We start from the raw sequence: 20,203 nt of genomic DNA, 5'->3' as shown, positions 1-20,203 counted from the left end.
TCAACTGCAGTCGTATTTCTTATAGTCAACGGTAAAACATTCGCCAAAGACGCATATTCGTTTGTACCTAAATGTATTTTTCTGAATTATAAAACAATATAATTTATATCATAATATTATAATGTACAACATTTGCATTGAAACAAAAATCGTATTCGTTATGAATTTATGACGTTTGGGACACTCGGTAATGGCCGTGTTTTAATTATATTATTATACTCGTATTATTATGATAGAAATAACTATACAAAAAAATTATTTCAAGTATTTTCCATAATACCTAAAATTTATATTATAAATTGTCAACATCATTTCGTATATTATATGTGTAAATGAGTTATGTATACCTATAGTTTTCTATTGTGACTTACCGGCCATATTAAACCTACCTAATCTAACCAGTAACTAGTTTTCTCAACTTTTATCTTTGATTATGCTTATAATATGTATTAATACTGTTAAAAGTGTTCAAAATAATAAGGTAGTTTATATATTGTTAGGTATAAGATATAAAATACATTTATTAATTTTACATAGTATATGATTAAACGTAAAATGTACACCTATTATCTTTTAATTAAAAAAAAAATAAAGCACGTATTTAGTGTGCATTGTGCACTGTGCAGGTATTATATTATAATAATGATTAATAGTCATGTAGTACCTACAGTATATACTCATATGGGAAGGTAATATTAATTTAAGTTCATAATATTATTTTATTAAACTATTAAAGGTAATATAATATCTATGGATGGTATCACACTGCACAATTACTATGAACTGTCATAATAGATCTATGGCTTTTTGACATATTATTCAACTTTTGACGTTACAATATTTATTACGGTGCTTTATTTTTTTATTAGCGATTATCAAATAAGTAATTAATATTATTATTTATCAGTATATAATATTTATTGTCGTATTGCCTAATCACCGTTCTTCGCATTTTACCAGTGAGTCCACTGCAGCTACAGATTATTAATACTTTAGATACACCATACAATATATTATTTTAATAATGTTAAGATATTATTACTTATGTCGTTTTCGATCCGGTAATAAGTGATCCGAAATCGGTAGTCGGGATGATGGTGTTTCGTCATGTTCGTACGATTATTATACACGCCGTACATCCCCTCGGGCACCCTCGGCCACCCACCCCCGCGCGACCGGTTGATTTTAATGACACCTTATCACCGCCGTAATAAGAGGGTCGTGCTCAACATAAAATAGACAATATACCTATATAGAGGACGCGAAAATGTCGTCATATTACATTAGACACTTGAAATATTTCCTATGCCCGTGTGTCAATATTTTATTACCGGTTTTCATCGTGATTTTAGAGAATGACGTGCATTTAACTCGGCATATGGAAATAATTACGGGTAGGCAGGTACCTATATATATACCTACAATACGTATACCGTTGGTAATAGTAGGTAGGTACCCAAGACCACTGTATATGGCGAGGTATGCGTATGCGCATCGCACTATTACCAGAAACAAATAACGATAATTGCTGGCGCGCGCATTTTGACGACTACCGTTCTACCGTAGTCTATAATATGGGTAATACCATTGAGTATATTATATTGTACAATATATACTCAATGGTAATACCGACGACGACGACGACGTATATAATACGTTGTTATTACTTATTGCGTATATTATAATAATATACTGATGGCGTTTTACCGTCGTCGTCGTCGGTTTTAAGTCCTGTATACCTATAATACACACGTAGGCATATAAAACAAAATAAATATCGTACGACGATATAACAATTTGTGCTCGTCTGCCGGGCCGGCAGTAATATATTACAGGTATAGGACATATAGGTACATCGTGTATATATTATAATATGTAGGTACCTATACTACCTACGTTGCCCATATCGTGTGTATATATATACCTATAATATATTATTTTGTTGAACGACGACGCGTACTTATTAATTATTATAATTGTAGTAGACGTAACTATAATAATACTATACCTACGTGATATTATTATTATTATTATACGTACGCGTACGACGGTTTTTTTACTCCACACGTCCAATAGTCATTACGGTTCCGTCGAAGGATTTAACATGGTAGGTATACGCTGCGGTGTTATTTATACCACGAAAAAACGAACCTATACATATTAACAACCGACCGTAAAATAAATATATCAATTAGGTTCCCAGCAGTAGCTGCGTAAAATAATAATAATAATATATCGTCGTGACCATTAGGCATGCACAATGGTATTATTAGACAGACATCGATGCAGATTTACGGCGGACTAAACACTATTTCGCTGCACCGGGAACGGGTTTAATATTTTTCATGACGAAAAAAAAACGTTATTTCAATAACCATAATATTATTATATTATTATATATGCTATATTGATTTGTGCGTTTAAAATGCGTATTGTTATGCCGGCGAATGACAGTCAATATAAAATACAAATATATTATAATACGCGTAACACGCATAATACAATATGGATATAAACATATGAGATGGGTAAACAGGTACTTAATTAAAAAGACAAAATATAAATAGTGTGTCGATAATTTTCCGAGACTTGATTGTAGAAATTAAAAATTTACTTTATATGTAGATACCTATATCTCAATGTTATTATCTTTTTGTCACGCCTGCACCGAAAGTTTGGTTTTCGATAGCGGTCGAAGCGTTGGAAACCGTCCTTTTTCTGTCCAGCTGGTGGTAAAGTGGGAATCCCTAAAAGTGCCGAGCGGTAAAGTGGAAATCCCCAAAAGTGCTGGGCGCACATATCGCGCACGTATCCAGACACTGAAATCTATACCACGGTCCTTACAAAACATAAACTTTTGGTTACATCTTATATATTCATATTATAACCCCCCATGCGTGACGCTTAAAATAAATAAAACCAAATCGTTTCTTTCATGAAATATTGTTGTCGTAGAATTATGGACTATTTGTTGCAAAGATCCCTGCATTATACCTTTGCCGTGATCGATGAATACATAGGTGTGACAAAAAATAGTATGTGTGGCTGGTGCGAGAAGGCAATTCCCGCCCTTGCCACACAATATACTATTATTCTTTGTACAGTCTCAATATACAATAAGTATCTCATAATTTAGTTAAATTATTCAAACTGTAACGAGTATTTGATATTAGTAACCTATACAAAAAACAAGCTATTTGCTATATCTTTAAAACAAATGCAATTAAATCTTAAATTCAACGTTACAACACAAGAAAAACATTTTTTGAAATACCATTCATAAATAAAAAAACCGCAAATACGTATTTGCAAGTTGGCTTGAGGTATCTATACGTATATTATGATCCCTAAAAATATATTAAATTGCACTAACTATGTTCATTTTAAACTCAAACTAAAAACTAATTTTATAATAATTCATAAAAAAAAGGCTTTATTATATAATTTTGTTCAACTATAATTTTATATTTTTATCCTTATAGCTGTTATATTGTTTTGAAACCGTATATCCTCTTCTTTTTTCTTTTTTTAAAATTTGTTTTCCTTGTTTACTTTATTTATCTTTAGTATTAGTAAGTTACTGTAGAATTTGATTAATAATCATTATATGTTTTATTATCTTGTCTCTCACCAAATTTTAGTTTTAAGTACTCTTGCCCTTCGATAAGAGGTTCCACCTCAGTGAAGGGTAATACTAGTTTTATTTTCTCTTTTTGTATATTTTTCACTTGTACTATATTTTAACTGGCAATAAATTATTATTATTATTTTATTAAAAAAAAAAATTTAATTTCTAAGTATAGATACCACATATGATATATTGTACGTCACTACAGCCTACAATATTTAATTTCAATTATTTTACCAAACACGCCGAACTTAATATGTGAATGTATTCAGAAACGTGTAATAATCTCTGAAATATACGACAAATAAAAAAGAAAAAAAATTTAAAATACATTAAACATTGCAATCTACATATTATGATTTATGAATCGCACAGAATTTTGTCACCTACAATATTGTAATCATTATGATATATTATCAACGTAATTATAATAATTTAGTATAAATATATAATATATTATTATGGTTAACCAAATACTTCACATTTTTTATTTTCATTTACGTAAATCATGAACTAGTTATTTGGGAATGGTACCTATACATACTTTCTACATAGATTCCTAAAATACGTTATAGGTGTTATAGGTGGTTTTAATAGTATAAAAAACAAGTTATTAATGCAAAAACTAAAAAAAAAATACAAGTTGAATTTGTATATTATTAATAGGCGGGGTGTGGTTATAGGGGCGCACAATAATATATGACACATATTATCATTATCATTATTTATTATTATTACTATTATCGTTGTCGACATCATAACCGGCGCGTACAATAATAATAGTTCGCATACACATGATTTCATTGTAGCCGTCGTGTTTTCACGGTAGTCGTGCAGCAGCGAGCGTTACCGTTACCGCGGTCGGTACCCGTATATAGCTACCCGCCAAATGAGTATCATAATATTACATCTATATGGGTACGGCGAATATCACACGAGAGACATAATAGTAGCAATATAGCAGCAGCAGCATATCATCCGTACGACGTATTATAAATATGGATATTATTATTACATGTGCGCGCCGCCACTGCTCGGCAGTGGCAATCCGGGACCGCGCGATTGTCAGCAGGACTGCTCTAGGCGGGGGGACGACACGCAGTAATAAAATATCATCATATAAGCCTAGGTATAAGAACCGAGTGCGTGCGAATTCGTTTATGCGCACACGTCGTGTCGTATAATGCCTACTGCAGCAGAGGTATATACATTGTACAATGTACACATATAATATTATATTATATATATATATATATATGAGTATCGCTGCAGCACATATAATAATGTATGGGAATTCCTTGTGGGCGCTCGGAAGGAAGGACTAGAGAAGCTTATAATGTTATGGCGTGTAAAGACGGTATATTGTACATAGAAAACGAGGAGGGGGGGAAACGCTGTCGAGGAGGAGACGCGGAAAGTAAAGCGAAGCGAAAAAAATATTATAATAATAATAATAATAAAAACGCGCGCGTGTATATTATATTATATGGAAAAAAAAACGAAGAGGAGACTCGGGCGCGCGCGCGAACAATGGTCGCGAAGGTATACAAATAATAATAATAATAATAATAATACGGTGGAAAGAGTGAAAAAGAAGGGAAAAAAAGGAATACAAACACGCGCGCTGCATAGAAGTCGCACAAAATAATAATATATATTATAAAACGGCCGAGTGAATTATTATACGGTCCGCGTACATATATACAAATAATATACGATTCAAAGAAAACTACTGTGGCGGCGACTCGGTGGCACTCGACCTCGGTGCTGGGCGGGTGGAGGTGTCGTCGTCGTCGTCGTCGTCGTCCACTTGCGGTCTCGCGCATTTGCATAAACAATGACACGAACCGGCTACCGGATTCCCAGCTCACGCGGCGGCAGCAGTGGCGGCAGTGGCGGCAGTGGCGACGATCTCGACGACCGCGCGTGGGTTAGCCCGCCGCCGCCGCCGTCTCAGCGCCTAAACGCGCACGACTTCCTCCTCTATAATGTATAATAATATGTAATACGACTTTTTTTTTCCGACGTCAGACATTATCGTTTGTAAGTCGACTTCTGCACAGTAGTCGTTGTGAATAAAAAACGTTTTTGATCCGTTTGAAACGGACCTACCTACCTACCCATACTTAATATAATATTATATAAGAGGACGTCGTCGTGCCCGCATGTGTAGCCTCTGACTTGCATATTATAATATCGAATCTACGTGCCGCGGATTCTTACCAGTGCGGTCTATTAAATATTGTGGCAAGTTTAGGTACAATTTATCGAGAACATTTATAGACGAGAATAATAATATTATAAACTTTGATCGGGCAAAGATTTTTTTTTCTTTATTATATCTAGTTCATTTTTTTCGAATTCATATCATATACCTAACTCTTTTTAAAATAAAAACATGAAAAAAAAATTCTTTTATTATCTTCTACAAATTCCATAATAATTAGTTAATTTTCTCTAACATAAACTATAACTAAGCTATAATATACGAATCCGGTGGGTACGTTGATTTGCTTGCACGACTACACGAGCGAGTTGTCTCCTTCTCGAAAACGCGTACAATCTGCTAGAATCTACTTTGTGTTTTTAACAGAATTAATTGTCTTGTTATTAAATTTAAAGAACATAGAATATAATCTTGCAGGGCATATCATAGACACAAATCGACGATGTTTTTTGTATTACATTTTAAGGTGAATCATGAGGATTTTAAAATTGTATTATTTTACTTAGATACTTGAAACTCGCTTTAAAATTAAAACATCTTAAATTAAAATCATTTTATGTGATGTGCCCTAGATATGCTCACAATTAAGTTTGATACACGCGGTTTCACTAAAACACTTTAATAACCAATAAGTATAATAATATAATATTATTAGAAGATTTTATGTAAAATATACGTATATAAGTAAAAAAATGATAATTTTTCAGGTAACGATATAAAACAATTTCACCGTGGCATACTGGTGGCGTTGCAGTTTTGACCCTTCACCTCTCCACCGGCATCCGTCATTATACATTATGTTTTATAGTACGTATAATTTTACCATCGTAAATTTCAATTATTTCATCGTCCGAGCAATAAGATGATCTGATGATAATTCTCCACCGTTTCGATTTATATAATATCATCGTTGCAGAAGTGTAGATTGCACTGAATCCAACATTTTGAATTAATTAAAAAATCTAAACTTAAGCTTTTAAAATGTACAAATACATTTTATTTGCTACGTTAATTGTAAGCATACCATTTCAAAGCATATTATGTGAGCTTAAAGATACGGAAACTAAACTTCAAGCAATTATAACACCTATTGACATGCTATATCGAGATGAACTAAATTCTTTAAACCAAATACCGATTCATACCAATCGTATTAAAAAACGGAGTAACATTAAAACCAAAGGAATCTACATAACAATATGGTTAAAAAAAAACACTCAGGTAAAATAAAATCGTTTCACAAATTTTTAAATTATTAAATAGGTACTGTATCAATGCCAAGTGTTATCAAGGTTAAGTTTACATTTTAACCTAGTTTTAAATACTTATAATTTAATTGACTACTCGTCCAAAATTAAAATTTTTTATTGAAAAAAGTAAAAATATGATTTTTAATAAACGTTAATACTTATTACTTATTAAGCAAATGAGTTGTTAACCTTTAAATAATTGTCTTGTATATAAATATTAAATATATTTATACGATTATACGAATGTACAAATTATTAATACATAATAAATAAATTATAACATTGAACCTACCCATATTTATAACATAATTATTAATAATAATATATTCTAAGGGATATATAATAAGGGAAATTAACTGCTATACATTTATTATAATTTATAATCAATATTTCTAAACCATAACTAATTTTAATAAAAACCCAAAGTATGTAGTATTGAATATTGTCATTTTTGGGATCAATCTAATTATTTGTTTATTTAAAAAACACACGTTATTTTTGATTTTGATAAAAGTGCATATCACACTGATCCACTTACAACGAAAAATTAACGGAAACGTCAGGAACTGTGCAAAAGTGCCCATTATTTTATTTTATAAATTATGATAATAATTTAATAGTTATTTGTGTTATTACTTAACTAAGTATTTATAATATTAAAATAATTTTTATTAATTATAATTACGTACAATAATAAATTGTTATTATTCCTTCCGCGGAAAGTTTCGCATCCGATTGTCCTTTCAATAGAAAACCAATAAATATTACTACAGCACTTAAGTAACAATATCTGTACGTATAATATTATGTAATATACGTATACAGGAAAATGATTCGAAACACCAAGTGATAATTGTTGATAAGGTTTACGAGGCTGAAACAAACAAAGCGAGAATGCTAATAAACCCTTACATAGTAGTGATTCAACAAGACGAAGTACTGGAATCGTACAAACTTAAATACATAAAGGTTAGTTTATGGAATTTAATTAATGTTTACATATACTTGTGTGTATGTATTTGTCATGTTATTTTTGTTTATACCCAGACGGTCAACTCTGAAGCGAAGGAAATTGTGTTCAACAAGGAGTCGAACAGTCATTATCCTGGTTGCTACGCAGATGTAAAACGATCTATTTGTAATGCAATGGCCGAAGTCATCCCAGTCCAATACAGTGAAGTATAAACGAGAAAATTGACTTTTCATGAAAACTCAATGAAAACAATATAGTCAATAGTCAGACGTAGTAGCTATAATATTGCAATGTTTGGGTTTTCTTAGGGTTTCTGTTGTTCTTGTAAGATGGCGGTCAATATCCAGAGGCAGATGAACGACTGTCAAGGACAAACCCGGTTTAGGCACGTCGTCCACGGGAGGAACGCGTTATTAAACGAAGACATCGAAACGCTGATCAGTCGAATGGTGGACAATATTGACTCGGACGACGAGATGATTGCAAACGATACCGAAAGATCATCATCGGGTACTTATAAGAAACAAATACGTGGGGGCCAAAGCTGCGAATCCACGAATACGCCTGCAGGAAATCTCGACGAAGAGTATAGGTTCCACGAGAGCAGTCACTGTTTGCAGTTCAGTGATTTATGGTTGGACAAGTATAATATTATTATCATGTAAATGTGTCTTACGACGTATCGTCTGCTGTCTCCTGCAGGTACAACGTGAACAAGTTGGAATCTACGTCATACCGTCATTCGCTTACAATAAGCATTTATGAAAAATATACAATGGATAATATTGTACCGTTGTACAGAAAAATCATTTCCAATGTCAAGTGAGTTGTCGTTTCCAAAAACCTTATAGAACATTATCTGTTACTTTCTATACAGCTAAAAGTGTCCCGTGAGGATATACTCATTAGCCGTTTTACCTATAAACTAAAATAATTATTAAAAATCATGAGATTAATGAAAATTAAATGGTGAAAAGTCAAAATTTTCAAAAAAATAAACTGTATAAAATGGTATCTTCAACTGTTTCAAAAATAAAAATATAAAAAAAACTTTTTTAACTTTTTTACCAAAAAATGTAAATAAAATATGTGTAGTCCTTGTCTCTGTGAGTCTAATAAAAAAACAGATTTATGATATATTTTATTATCTCAGGAGATATCGCAATGGGAAATCCTCGTGGGACACCCTGGTGTAATTAATGATTATTGTACATGGTCACATGGATGATCAATATAATCATAGATTTTATTAAATACAGTATTGCATATTGGTTTAAGTATATTTTATATACCTGCCACCTGGTTAAACAGCTATGCCGTTTTTAGAGTTAACGCCCCATTACGCTCCAAACTCTTTAGTCTGCAGCACAATCTACATACAAATTGCTTAAAATTAAAACAAAAAATTATTTTCTACTATTACCTCAAAAGATTACCTATAACGATTTATAAAATAATGCACTTTTTGGAGGACGTTAATAATTATACTACCTAAAACTAAGTTGACGTTGTACATTTTTAAAACTAAACACCTATTATTGAAATAAAAATGTATAAGCTATAATTTGTGACATAATTAAGTAATCACCTACTGCTTATAATATTAGTAATTCATTAAATTGTATTTCATTTACTAAAAAAGTGATGATGTCTATAACACCCCCTATTATTATAATATTATCTTATTATGTCATTAGTCATTACAAACAATATTACTAAAAAGCATAATAATATGACAATATAGTATATAAAATGACAAAATGTGTTGGTTAATATACTAACGCTTTTTTTGAAATAAAAAGTGTATTAAAATGTAATTTAAATCGTGGCGAATCGTTAAATTTTCATGATAGTTCAACACATTTTTACCTATTTGATATAATAATTAATATGAACAAAATTGAAAATATTTTATTAATAATTAAGATTACTTACGATAAAATGCACACGGGATATAGTATTGAATATCGGAATCACTATTAATACATTTAAATATTTGATGTAATCAAAAAATTTAAATTAAATAGATTAAGCAACAATAACAAGAATTATGAAAATGACGAATCAACCGTGCAAGCTAATTATGTAGCTTTAACATTTGGTGATGATCAATACTATAGTTTAGACACAAACAGTGATAGACTTTTGATACCAGAAAAAGTACCATTAATAGTCAAACATCTTTATCCACAATCAACAGGTGATTTTAAATATATTATTTATGTATTTTAGTATTCACCTATATGGATCAGAAAACGGAAAATAATAATAATTATTAACAAAATAATATATTCTAGACGATCCGAAAAAATATTTAATTTTAAACGCAAACAATATAAGTACCAAAGGTGACGAATGTAATAAAGCTGGAGTATCATATGAAGCGTTCTTCAAACAATCCAATAGATGTGGTGTGAAAAGATCTAGCTGCTTGAACAACCAACCATCACATTTGTGGAAACATGATATGGTATAATATAAGAAATTATTTATAGAAATTAGTATTATAATAGAACATTCGGAATTAAAAAATATTTCTTGTAATAGGTGGGAATACTTGGAAACAAACTAATTTTTTACAAATTATTTCACGGGTGACTGTAACTAACTAATAACTAATTATCACACCGATATGTCTCTTTTAAATTTACTTTGAGAACGTATTGGTTAAATACTTAAGAAAATTACTGCAATTATTTTATTTAAAAATTCACCAGTTTAAATGCTTTTTTTAATTAAAAATTTGTAAATATTTTACTAATTTTTCTTACTATACTAGGATGCAATCGAGTCAGGAGTTCCAGGGAGTTATTTTTTAGAAAATTTCGTTGCATTTCCACAAAATGCAAAAGTAATGCAAAAAGTTAACGGGACTGAAACGTTAAATTTACATTATGAAATGGATTATACTAGTGAATTATTGATTCATAAAGAAACAAATTACAACAGCGTACTTACAACAAGGTAATAATTTAGAAAAACAATTTAACTTATTTAATTGTTTTTTTTTTTAGTAATTATATGAGGTATACATTGTAACAACAATTTATTTGCCATCTAATGAGGTTTATTAAGTCGTACAATACAATTCATTGACACAGATATTATATTAATAGTATTTTGTCTTTTTTATAGCCAATATTGTATACTTTTAGGTAGGTAGTAGCTGGTATAATATGATATAAAATTGTATTGCATTAAAATTTTAATTTATGTTTAGCAGACATTCCTTCGACACTTTTGGCCCCCACGTATTTGTTTCTTATAAGTACGCGATGATCCTGCAGTATCGTTTGCAATCATCTCGTTGTCCGAGTCAAGATTGTCTACCATTCGACCGATCAGCATTTCGATGTCTCCATTTAATGCGTTCGTCCCGTGGACAACGTGTTTAAACCGGCTTCGTCCTCGACAGTCGTTCATCTGCCTCTCGATTTGACCGCCAACTTACAAGAACAACAAAAACCTTGAGAAAACACAAATGCTATAATACAGATATTTCGATTATTTACTATATTGTTTTCATTGAGTTTTCATAAAAAGTCGATTCCCTCGTATATCCAGACCTTTTACATTGAAAAAAATTAGGTATTTGGGTGTTTTTCGAATCATAAATATATATTTGATTAGCATGTTATATTTGTATAATAAACTATTAAAATATAAACAATATCTTTATTCTTTGGGCAACAAATAAAAATGTATCCACAAATTACGATTATCCGTCGTTTCTAATCGTACATTTAATAACCCATATCTTAATCAATTTAAGGTTTTTTGTTCTATTATCATATATTGTTGAACAAAATATAATATTATATGACTATGTAAGATGGATGTACGCACATTTTTCTAAATTATTTGACACAATTATTGCCCTAACACTACTACAATAACATATTTTATATTTAATTACTATTATAGGTCTCTTATAGAAATTGTAGAAATATATTCAGATGCGACTAAAACTGATCAAACTAAGATAGTTGCATCAATTTATAATATTGGAATGAAGGCCGAATTATTCACAGTGCAGTTATTAGAATTTTCATTAAGCACGAACAAAAACGGTACTGAAATTCAAAGTCGCAATGTATACATTTTCCCCTATCGCCGACACAATCACGTTTTAAATTTATATGGACCACTTATCAAGTCCAACACCAATTGCACATGTAAAATGTTTTTTAGGACGTATCTAGTGATAATAAAATACTAATTAATGTAAACAATCAAATCATATTTCGAACAGTGCGAGTATTGGACAGATTGAACAATGTAATGGCTTGGAGACATGTTCCCATTAGCGAAGCCAACCGCTGTTTTTGTGTGTGGAATTGTGAATGCGCTTGTACGACCATTGAAGATCAATTATTTGCATCTAACTGTAAAACGATGTCACATGAAGCTTATAATGGTGCTGGCTTTCGAGGAGCTATTATACCTCAAATGCGTACTTCCGATTCTATTTCCATATTGAGCATAATCAAATTAACATGTATTTTTGTGTCAACATTTTTCATCATAAGGTTTTTTATTGGTACAACTGAAGTAAATGATTACGAATAATTAATACAAACCGGAAAAATGTGAAAACGAATTACACAGATTTACAGATTTACAAATATAACAAAAACAAAAATGATTGATTTAAAAATCTAAAATATATTATTTAAAACCTGATAATATATTTGGTAGATATGTAATTAAGTCAACGATTATGATAAAATGGTTATGCCTTATTTTTGTGCATCCATAGTCAAAAAGAAAATAATTAAATTGAAATTAGTTGTAATTGAGTTCAAATTTAAGAAATGTCTATAATTTGTTAATAACTATATTGTTATGTAAATAAATTATTTATTGCAAACAATTTTTTTTCTTTATTGCTATATGTACTTTTATAAATGTATATTTTGTTAGTTATTCTAACTCTAATTCTAATTTTTTTTTAAACCATCATTAGGTACGAATAATATTGGACTTTGTATAACTTACCTATCTACCTACTACAAAAAAGCTACCTATGAAATAAAATTATATCATTAAAAAAATGTTTAACCTAGGTATTGTACACGTTGGTGGTACTTATTATTATTGTCGACGGAAATGGTGTAATATAATAGCAAATTTAATATTTACTATTCAGCTACCGGCCTGTACTATCTGTGCTCGGTATATTAGAAGAGATCAATAATGCAGATTTATAAAATATATACCTAACAAAGTTATACCTAAACAATAATCAACGCAGCAGGTATATGGATAACAAAAAACCGAATACAGCACAAGAGCCGTAAACCCTCCTCAAATATACGTGACTGAATAGTAAACATCATTAACCTACCTGACTCAATTTATTTCCTCCTTCGACAATTCAAGATTTGTAATTTATGACTCCCCGACTGATATTGTAAACATCATTTCCTGCATAACCGTCGAAATAATATATTAGCCTTCGACCGACGAAAATATACCTACCTGGGTATATACAATGGTATATAGACGGTAAACATATTATAATGTAAACGTATATGTATAATGTATATGTTGTAAATACTATATAGCTATTGTGGGATATTTTTGATAATTATTATGACGGATGTAGGACGAGTCGCTATTTCGGCTCGGCGGAAACGCGCGCAGAGGTGACGGCGTTAGGTTAAAACAGTGAGTTGTGTTTTACAATAATTAATGTATATAATACGACTGTTTGATTGAAAATATGTAAATTTTTATGTAATTTATTCCTATTTCGATGACTGTAACGTGTCCATATTATATAATATCTGTACGTATAATAATATGTTATATATATATATATATATATATATATAGATTCTCCCCTATATATTCTCGCGTCAATGGTTGAATAGTGCAAAAATTACAATCAAGTTCATTCCACATAACACGTGTATAGGTACCTAACAATAACCTAACCATAACCGAGGGCCACGGCTACCTAATAATACTAAGAGTATTACAATATAATATTCGGTATTATACCTATTATAATATACGCAATGGTTCTTTGAACAGTAAACAGTTCATGATCTCGAAAGTATATTAATACATATTATATTATGTCCATATTTTTTTTCACACAATTTGAAATCATCACTAAAAAACATTTTTGAAAAAAAAATAGACTCCATAATAATTAATATTTACTTATAACGTAATATTATATTATATTATATCACCATATTGTGTACTTCAAATTTCATAAAAAGAGTTATATTCAAAAACTTTAATATGTTTTGAGATATTAAGTGTAGACGGTGAAAACGTTCTGAGGAAATAATAAGGTCGAAGGGTAAAAAGTTCTGACAAACGGACAGAAGGGCATCGCCCATTTGCGCCAAAATAAATAAATTCGTTTTTGGGTACTGTCTATTTGCGCCAGAATAAAAAAGGTGTATTTTTTGCGTCAACCTATAATTGCGCCAAATTTACCTGTATAAACATTTTACATTGACAACTTGGTTTAATTCATATATTTTAAAGACACGAATTTTACAGCATAATAAAAATTAATAAGAAATCAATTTTAATTTTTAATTTAATATTATAATAGTTATAATACACGTTTATTTTGAATCATAAGTCAATAATGTTTTTAAATGATACGCTATTGCAATATAATGGTAATAATGATAATAATAGATTTAATAATACTTACACATTTGTTATAAATTAAAATTTATTTATTTATTTTTGTCACGCGTTTTTTCAAATAATAATAATTTATAAAATTTTTTTCAAATCATAGTCAATGTTAATAACAATAATACACATTGCACATAGTCAATAGACAATAATATATAGCCAATATATACTTTTGGCCCTAGAGGCCTTGTCTACAACCACTTGTTTCCCTCTTTTGCTTGTCATAAACTCTATTTCTCTTAATTAAACTAATTAAAGCAAACAAACTAAACAAAACATAGACGACAATATTTGGTATAGGTATGTAATGTAACGTTATGAATGTTACGAATGTCTGATAAAATCACACTGCGGTCGTTCTTATTCGATGATTTGACGAATAACGATATCCGATAACGGAGGTTAGGTTAGGTTACATAAGACTTGTTTTCAGTCCGTCTGCGCAATAATATGTATATTGGCAGTACCTATCTAAGTATATAACTATATAACATATGTATTGTGTAGAACGTGCGAACGCCAATATAGTCGAATAGTCAATACAAAATAATGTTTAAAAAAATTCAAAATTGTATTTTACATAGATAAAATAATAATATAATTTTTATATAACACAATAGCTGCATGTCGAAAAATAATATTGTTTGAAAACGTTTCGGTTTAGGTTTGAACCATTAAACCCCCCATGTATATGCGCATGTACCGATACCATATTTTCTACATAATTATTAACTCGAGTAATTTATACCCTAATCCAAACAAAACTTGGTACCTGCCTTTTGTACTAGGAAATCACTTTTTGATGGTATGTGAGTTTTGACGGTTATGGGTACAGTAATATATCAATTATAGGCATAACTAAAAAAAAAGGTGGTTCGACTTTTATCGATGGTGGAAAATATAATACATTTCTGTGCACGTATATAACATAAATACATGATAATAATATGATTGTGTGATATTAAGTATAATCATTCATTGAGACAGATTATTATACAAAACTTTTGAATCTATATAAAAATAACTTTATTATGAGTTACAACTTACAAGTGTTGTAACGTACGCCGTGTCTTTAAAATATGATAATCAAACCAAGTCGTTAATGTAAATTTTTTTTAGATTCTGAGTGAAACGATGAATGTATTGATTTTACAATGATGTGTGTTTTTTTTTTTTATTTTTTTTTATTTTTTTTTTTATTTTTTTATTTTTGTGTCTGTGTACACGATAAGTAGTCGAAATAATGCTTCGATTTTCGACTTCAGTATCTTGTTCGATGGGAAAGTGAATATCGTTGGTGCATTAGGGAGGTCAAAATTTTAATTTCCCAGTAGTTTTCAAAAGCGATGTGAAAAACAAAAGAAAAATTAAGGAAAAACGGGAATTTTTACGCAAAATCGATTTTTAACAAAATCGATTTTGGTTATTGGTGTAACTCTAAAACAAATGACCGTAGATGCATGAAATTTTCACTGGTTGTTTATATTTGCATTTTCTATACACAATACAATTTTGAAAATAATTTGACTTTTTTTGAACTGTTTACGGACATTGTCAATTTCCATTTTTTTTAGTTTTTTTTTCTATAAATATCAATAAAATTTTATCTGTTGAGTAAAAAAGCTTGAAAATTTAATAGAAAGCTCCTAGGTTATTGTTTCAAAGGCAGATGAAAAAAAATAAGAATCCTTAGTCACAGTTTTTATTTATAAGCATTTAAAGTTCAAATTTTGACAAAATACAGAAAAATCACGAAAATTAGCAAATTATTTTGAGTTAGAAATTCATAAAAAATTTTCTTTTTAAATCTAAGATTTTAAAATCTAATACAAGATTTCTCATAAGTTTGTCTAACTTTACAAAAAAAAAAATGTCTACAAGAAACTTAAATTAAATTTTTATGAGCGTCTGAAATTTATATTTTTACAACATTTGATATTCACTCGATTTCTCATGTACCGATTTCCTTATTTTCTTGTAATTCAAAAACGAATAACTGTAGATACATGAAAATTTCACTGAATGTTTATATTAGCATTTCCTATACACCATACAATTTTGAAAATATTTTGACACTTTTTGAGCTGTTTATGGGCATTTTCAGTTTTCAATTTTTTTAGTTTTTTTTTCTATAAATATCAATAAAGTTTTATCTGTTGGGCCAAAAAGTGTAAAAATTTAATACAAGACTCCTGATATATTTTTACAATAGCAGTTGAAAAATATTGAAAATACATAGGCACAGTTTTTTTTTATAAGCATTTAAAGATCAAATTTGGACAGAATTTATCAAAATCTCGAAAATTATCAACCATTGTAATTAATAAATTATAAAATGTTCAGTTTTTATAGCTAAGGATTGAAAATTTAAAACAAGATTCCATGTAAATAGATAATTCGGTTACCAAAAAATCTAAAAAATACACAAGCACAGTTTATTTGTATAGTCATTTTAAGTTCAAATTTGGACGAAATTACATAAAAACCTAGAATAACTATTTTAGTTATTTTGTTGTGATTGTATAATATTATTCGTGGGCACTTGAAACTTCTAATTTGTAATATTTTCATCGATATATTATGATGATAGTATCACGGTTTGTTGTTGATGTATAACGCGTTATATGTACCTAATGGATATTGTGATATGATTAATTTGGAATTTATTATAGGTCAATTTTTTTTTTAATACCATAGATAAGTGTATAATATGTCTTATACCTAGACTGACATATCGTCTCCACTCAGAATCGTTTTTCTTATACAATGATATATCATTGAATTCAAATTTAATACCATCCATTATACAGTGACCCACTTGTAACCTACAGTACAGCAGAGCGACATCCACTTGCCCACCTTTTTAAGAATTTTGCCTTGCTCTGATTATAATGCATTGTTTACATCAGTGTTAGGAATAAAGTATTTTTAGATTCTGAGCGGAGCGAATGTAATGGTTTTACAATGATGTTTATTTCTTTTTTTTTTAATTGAACATTTTTAAAGCCCAGCAACTATGGCCATTAGCTGTTTGTTTGTTTGTAGGGGAGGATACTATTGGTTGGTAAACACGTGTGTGTAGTTTTGGCAGATTTTCAAGTGGGCACCCGTAGGCACTATTGAATGCGTATTATCTATAATATAATTGTGTTATTGTTTTTTTCATCGGATAATAGTAAACACTTGGTTTCTCTGTGAAAACAAAAGTTATTTATTACTTTTTATTTACATTATTTACAAATTTACCTGTGAAAACAAAAGAAACAACAATTTATGTTACTATATTGTCACTCTTAATTATTATTAACAAGTTAAAACACAATATTATAATCAATTTGCCTGGTTAACAATCTTAAAGAAATCCTTATATATTATTATTATCAATTTTACAATTTTATCACTTCATCATCTTATCGATGTTTAGTTATAATAATAATAGTAATATCTAAAGAAAGTATTTTCTTTACATGTATAATTCTCATATAATATGTAAAATGAGACCACACGGGAGCCGCCATATGCATTCCGATTTGATTTTTAACACTAATATTATGATAATGATAACAATTTTCATAGATAACATAATATTTTACCATGTTTTCCCTTGACCCGGAATGCATATGGCGACTTCCTTTGAGGTTCATATTTTGAACAATGCACGCGTCCCATGTATTTAGTTCAGTGACCGTAGGTATCTGCCATGCCCGGGTAGGGGATGGCGGCATTTGTTCTCCTTACACCGTGACTTGCCTAAAGAAAAATGCCGCCCGTAAACCTAGGTTTGAACCAGCGCCGGTGTGCATCACACCTGACGCCTTAGTCCGTTCGGCCACTCTGTAAAATGTTTATACAGGTAAACTTGGCGCAAAAAGGCTGTCTCAAAAAACATACCTTTTTTATTTTGGCGCAAACAGACTGTTCCCAAAACGAATTAATTTTTTTTGGCGCTAACGGATAATAATTCCCGGACAGAAAGTTTGAAAGAAATATAATGTTCAAATAAGTTGAATATTTATTAAGTACCTAGGTCCTATAGGTACCTACTAAAAATAAAATAAAATAGATTAAAACTATATACTTATTAGTTACTAGCTGATCCCGAGCACTTCGTTGTCCGTTAAATGTATCAACTCTATATGACTCAAACTTTGTTCAATTCGTTATTTAATATTCGGTGTACGGTATTCAAAATTGATCTTAACTTTTCCGTTGCCCGGAATAAAAATTCTGATTCACAGCAATACATTATCAGGTAGGCAATCTACCTGTGGTAAATCGCGGACCCCGTGCTGTTTGTGAGTAAGACGTGTGTGATTATAGTGCATAACTCTAAAATATTAAAGTTACACCAAGTTTGTCGTTTTTACTTAATTCGACCTACAGTGGATTAATATGATCGATTTATACAAAATCCCATTCTAACCTAACCGTACTAAAATCCGATGAATAAAAAAAAAACAAATTTATCCCTTTGTAAATTAACCTATCTTCTTCCCAGAGGTCCAATCTACCCACAAACATTAATTTATATATATTATATTTATCTAACTATATAAATACACAGACTATAACTATAAATGTCTTGATTTTTTTTTTTTTGAACGAAGTAGTATTTCACGGAGAAGGTTGATATAAAAGAAAATTTTAGGAAAATCCACTTGTGTTCAATATATTGGTTGCTGTTGGTTAATCGGGCATATTTGTTGATTTGTATTATTGTCTTTTGTCAATATACATATAAGATCTGATAAGTAGTTCCAGAGTTTAGTTTGTATAGTTATAGTCTGTGTATTTATATAGTTAGTTGGTAGATTAGACATCTGGAAAGAAGATAGATTAATATTTACAAAGGGTTACATTTTTTTTTTTATTTCATTCATCGGATTTTAGTACGGTTAGGTTAGGATAGGATTTTGTATAAATTGATTAAAACGACAAACTTGGTATAAATTTGATACTTTAGAGTTAAATCATACTTACAAACAGCACGGGGTCCGCGATCTACCGCAGGTAGTTTGCCTACCTGATAATGCACTGCTGCGTATCAGAATTTTTATTCCAGGCATCAGAAAAGTTAAGATAAATTTTTAACACCGTACACCGAATATTAAATAACGAATTGAACAAAGTTTGAGTCATATAGAGTTGGTACATTTAACGGGCAACGAAGTGCACAGGATCATCTAGTACTATTATATAAAGAGGAGTTGTTAGTTACCATTGTTGAGGGTAATCTCTGGAACTACTGAACCGATTTCGAAAATTCTTTCACCAATAGAAAGCCACATTCTTTGTGAGTGTCATAGACTAATTTAAAAAGGGAATCGATCACCCCTGGTAAGTTCTCAAACAGGAATTTTGAGATTTACGATAGAAATTGTTGTTTATTAATGGTTGCTATGGGTTATAGGAGTTGAGAATAATACTGATTTATTATTATTTATTTATTATTACGT

General features: G+C 30.0%; 1 protein-coding gene and 1 long non-coding RNA gene across 2 annotated transcripts in view; both read left to right on the top strand.

Annotated features, from left to right (window-relative positions):
• Nucleotides 1-6,721, top strand: part of LOC132950818 (uncharacterized) — a 48,861-nt gene extending 42,140 nt beyond the window's left edge. Inside the window, exon 3 of the long non-coding RNA XR_009665250.1 lies at nucleotides 6,563-6,721. This is a non-coding gene — a long non-coding RNA (uncharacterized LOC132950818). The remainder of the gene's footprint in view (nucleotides 1-6,562) is intronic.
• Nucleotides 6,722-6,836: 115 nt separating this feature from the next.
• LOC132950817 (hapless 2-like) lies at nucleotides 6,837-11,408 on the top strand. Its single transcript, XM_061022398.1, has 9 exons — nucleotides 6,837-7,076; nucleotides 7,931-8,074; nucleotides 8,153-8,284; nucleotides 8,387-8,712; nucleotides 8,781-8,900; nucleotides 10,106-10,278; nucleotides 10,376-10,548; nucleotides 10,858-11,042; nucleotides 11,093-11,408. The coding sequence occupies exons 1-9, from the start codon at nucleotides 6,837-6,839 to the stop codon at nucleotides 11,115-11,117; spliced, it is 1,518 nt and encodes a 505-aa protein (XP_060878381.1). The 3' UTR covers nucleotides 11,118-11,408.
• Nucleotides 11,409-20,203: the final 8,795 nt, after the last annotated feature.

Source organism: Metopolophium dirhodum, chromosome 8 (assembly GCF_019925205.1).
Source record: "Metopolophium dirhodum isolate CAU chromosome 8, ASM1992520v1, whole genome shotgun sequence".
Lineage (NCBI taxonomy): Eukaryota > Metazoa > Arthropoda > Insecta > Hemiptera > Aphididae > Metopolophium > Metopolophium dirhodum.
This window is presented reverse-complemented; position numbering and strand designations above follow the sequence as displayed.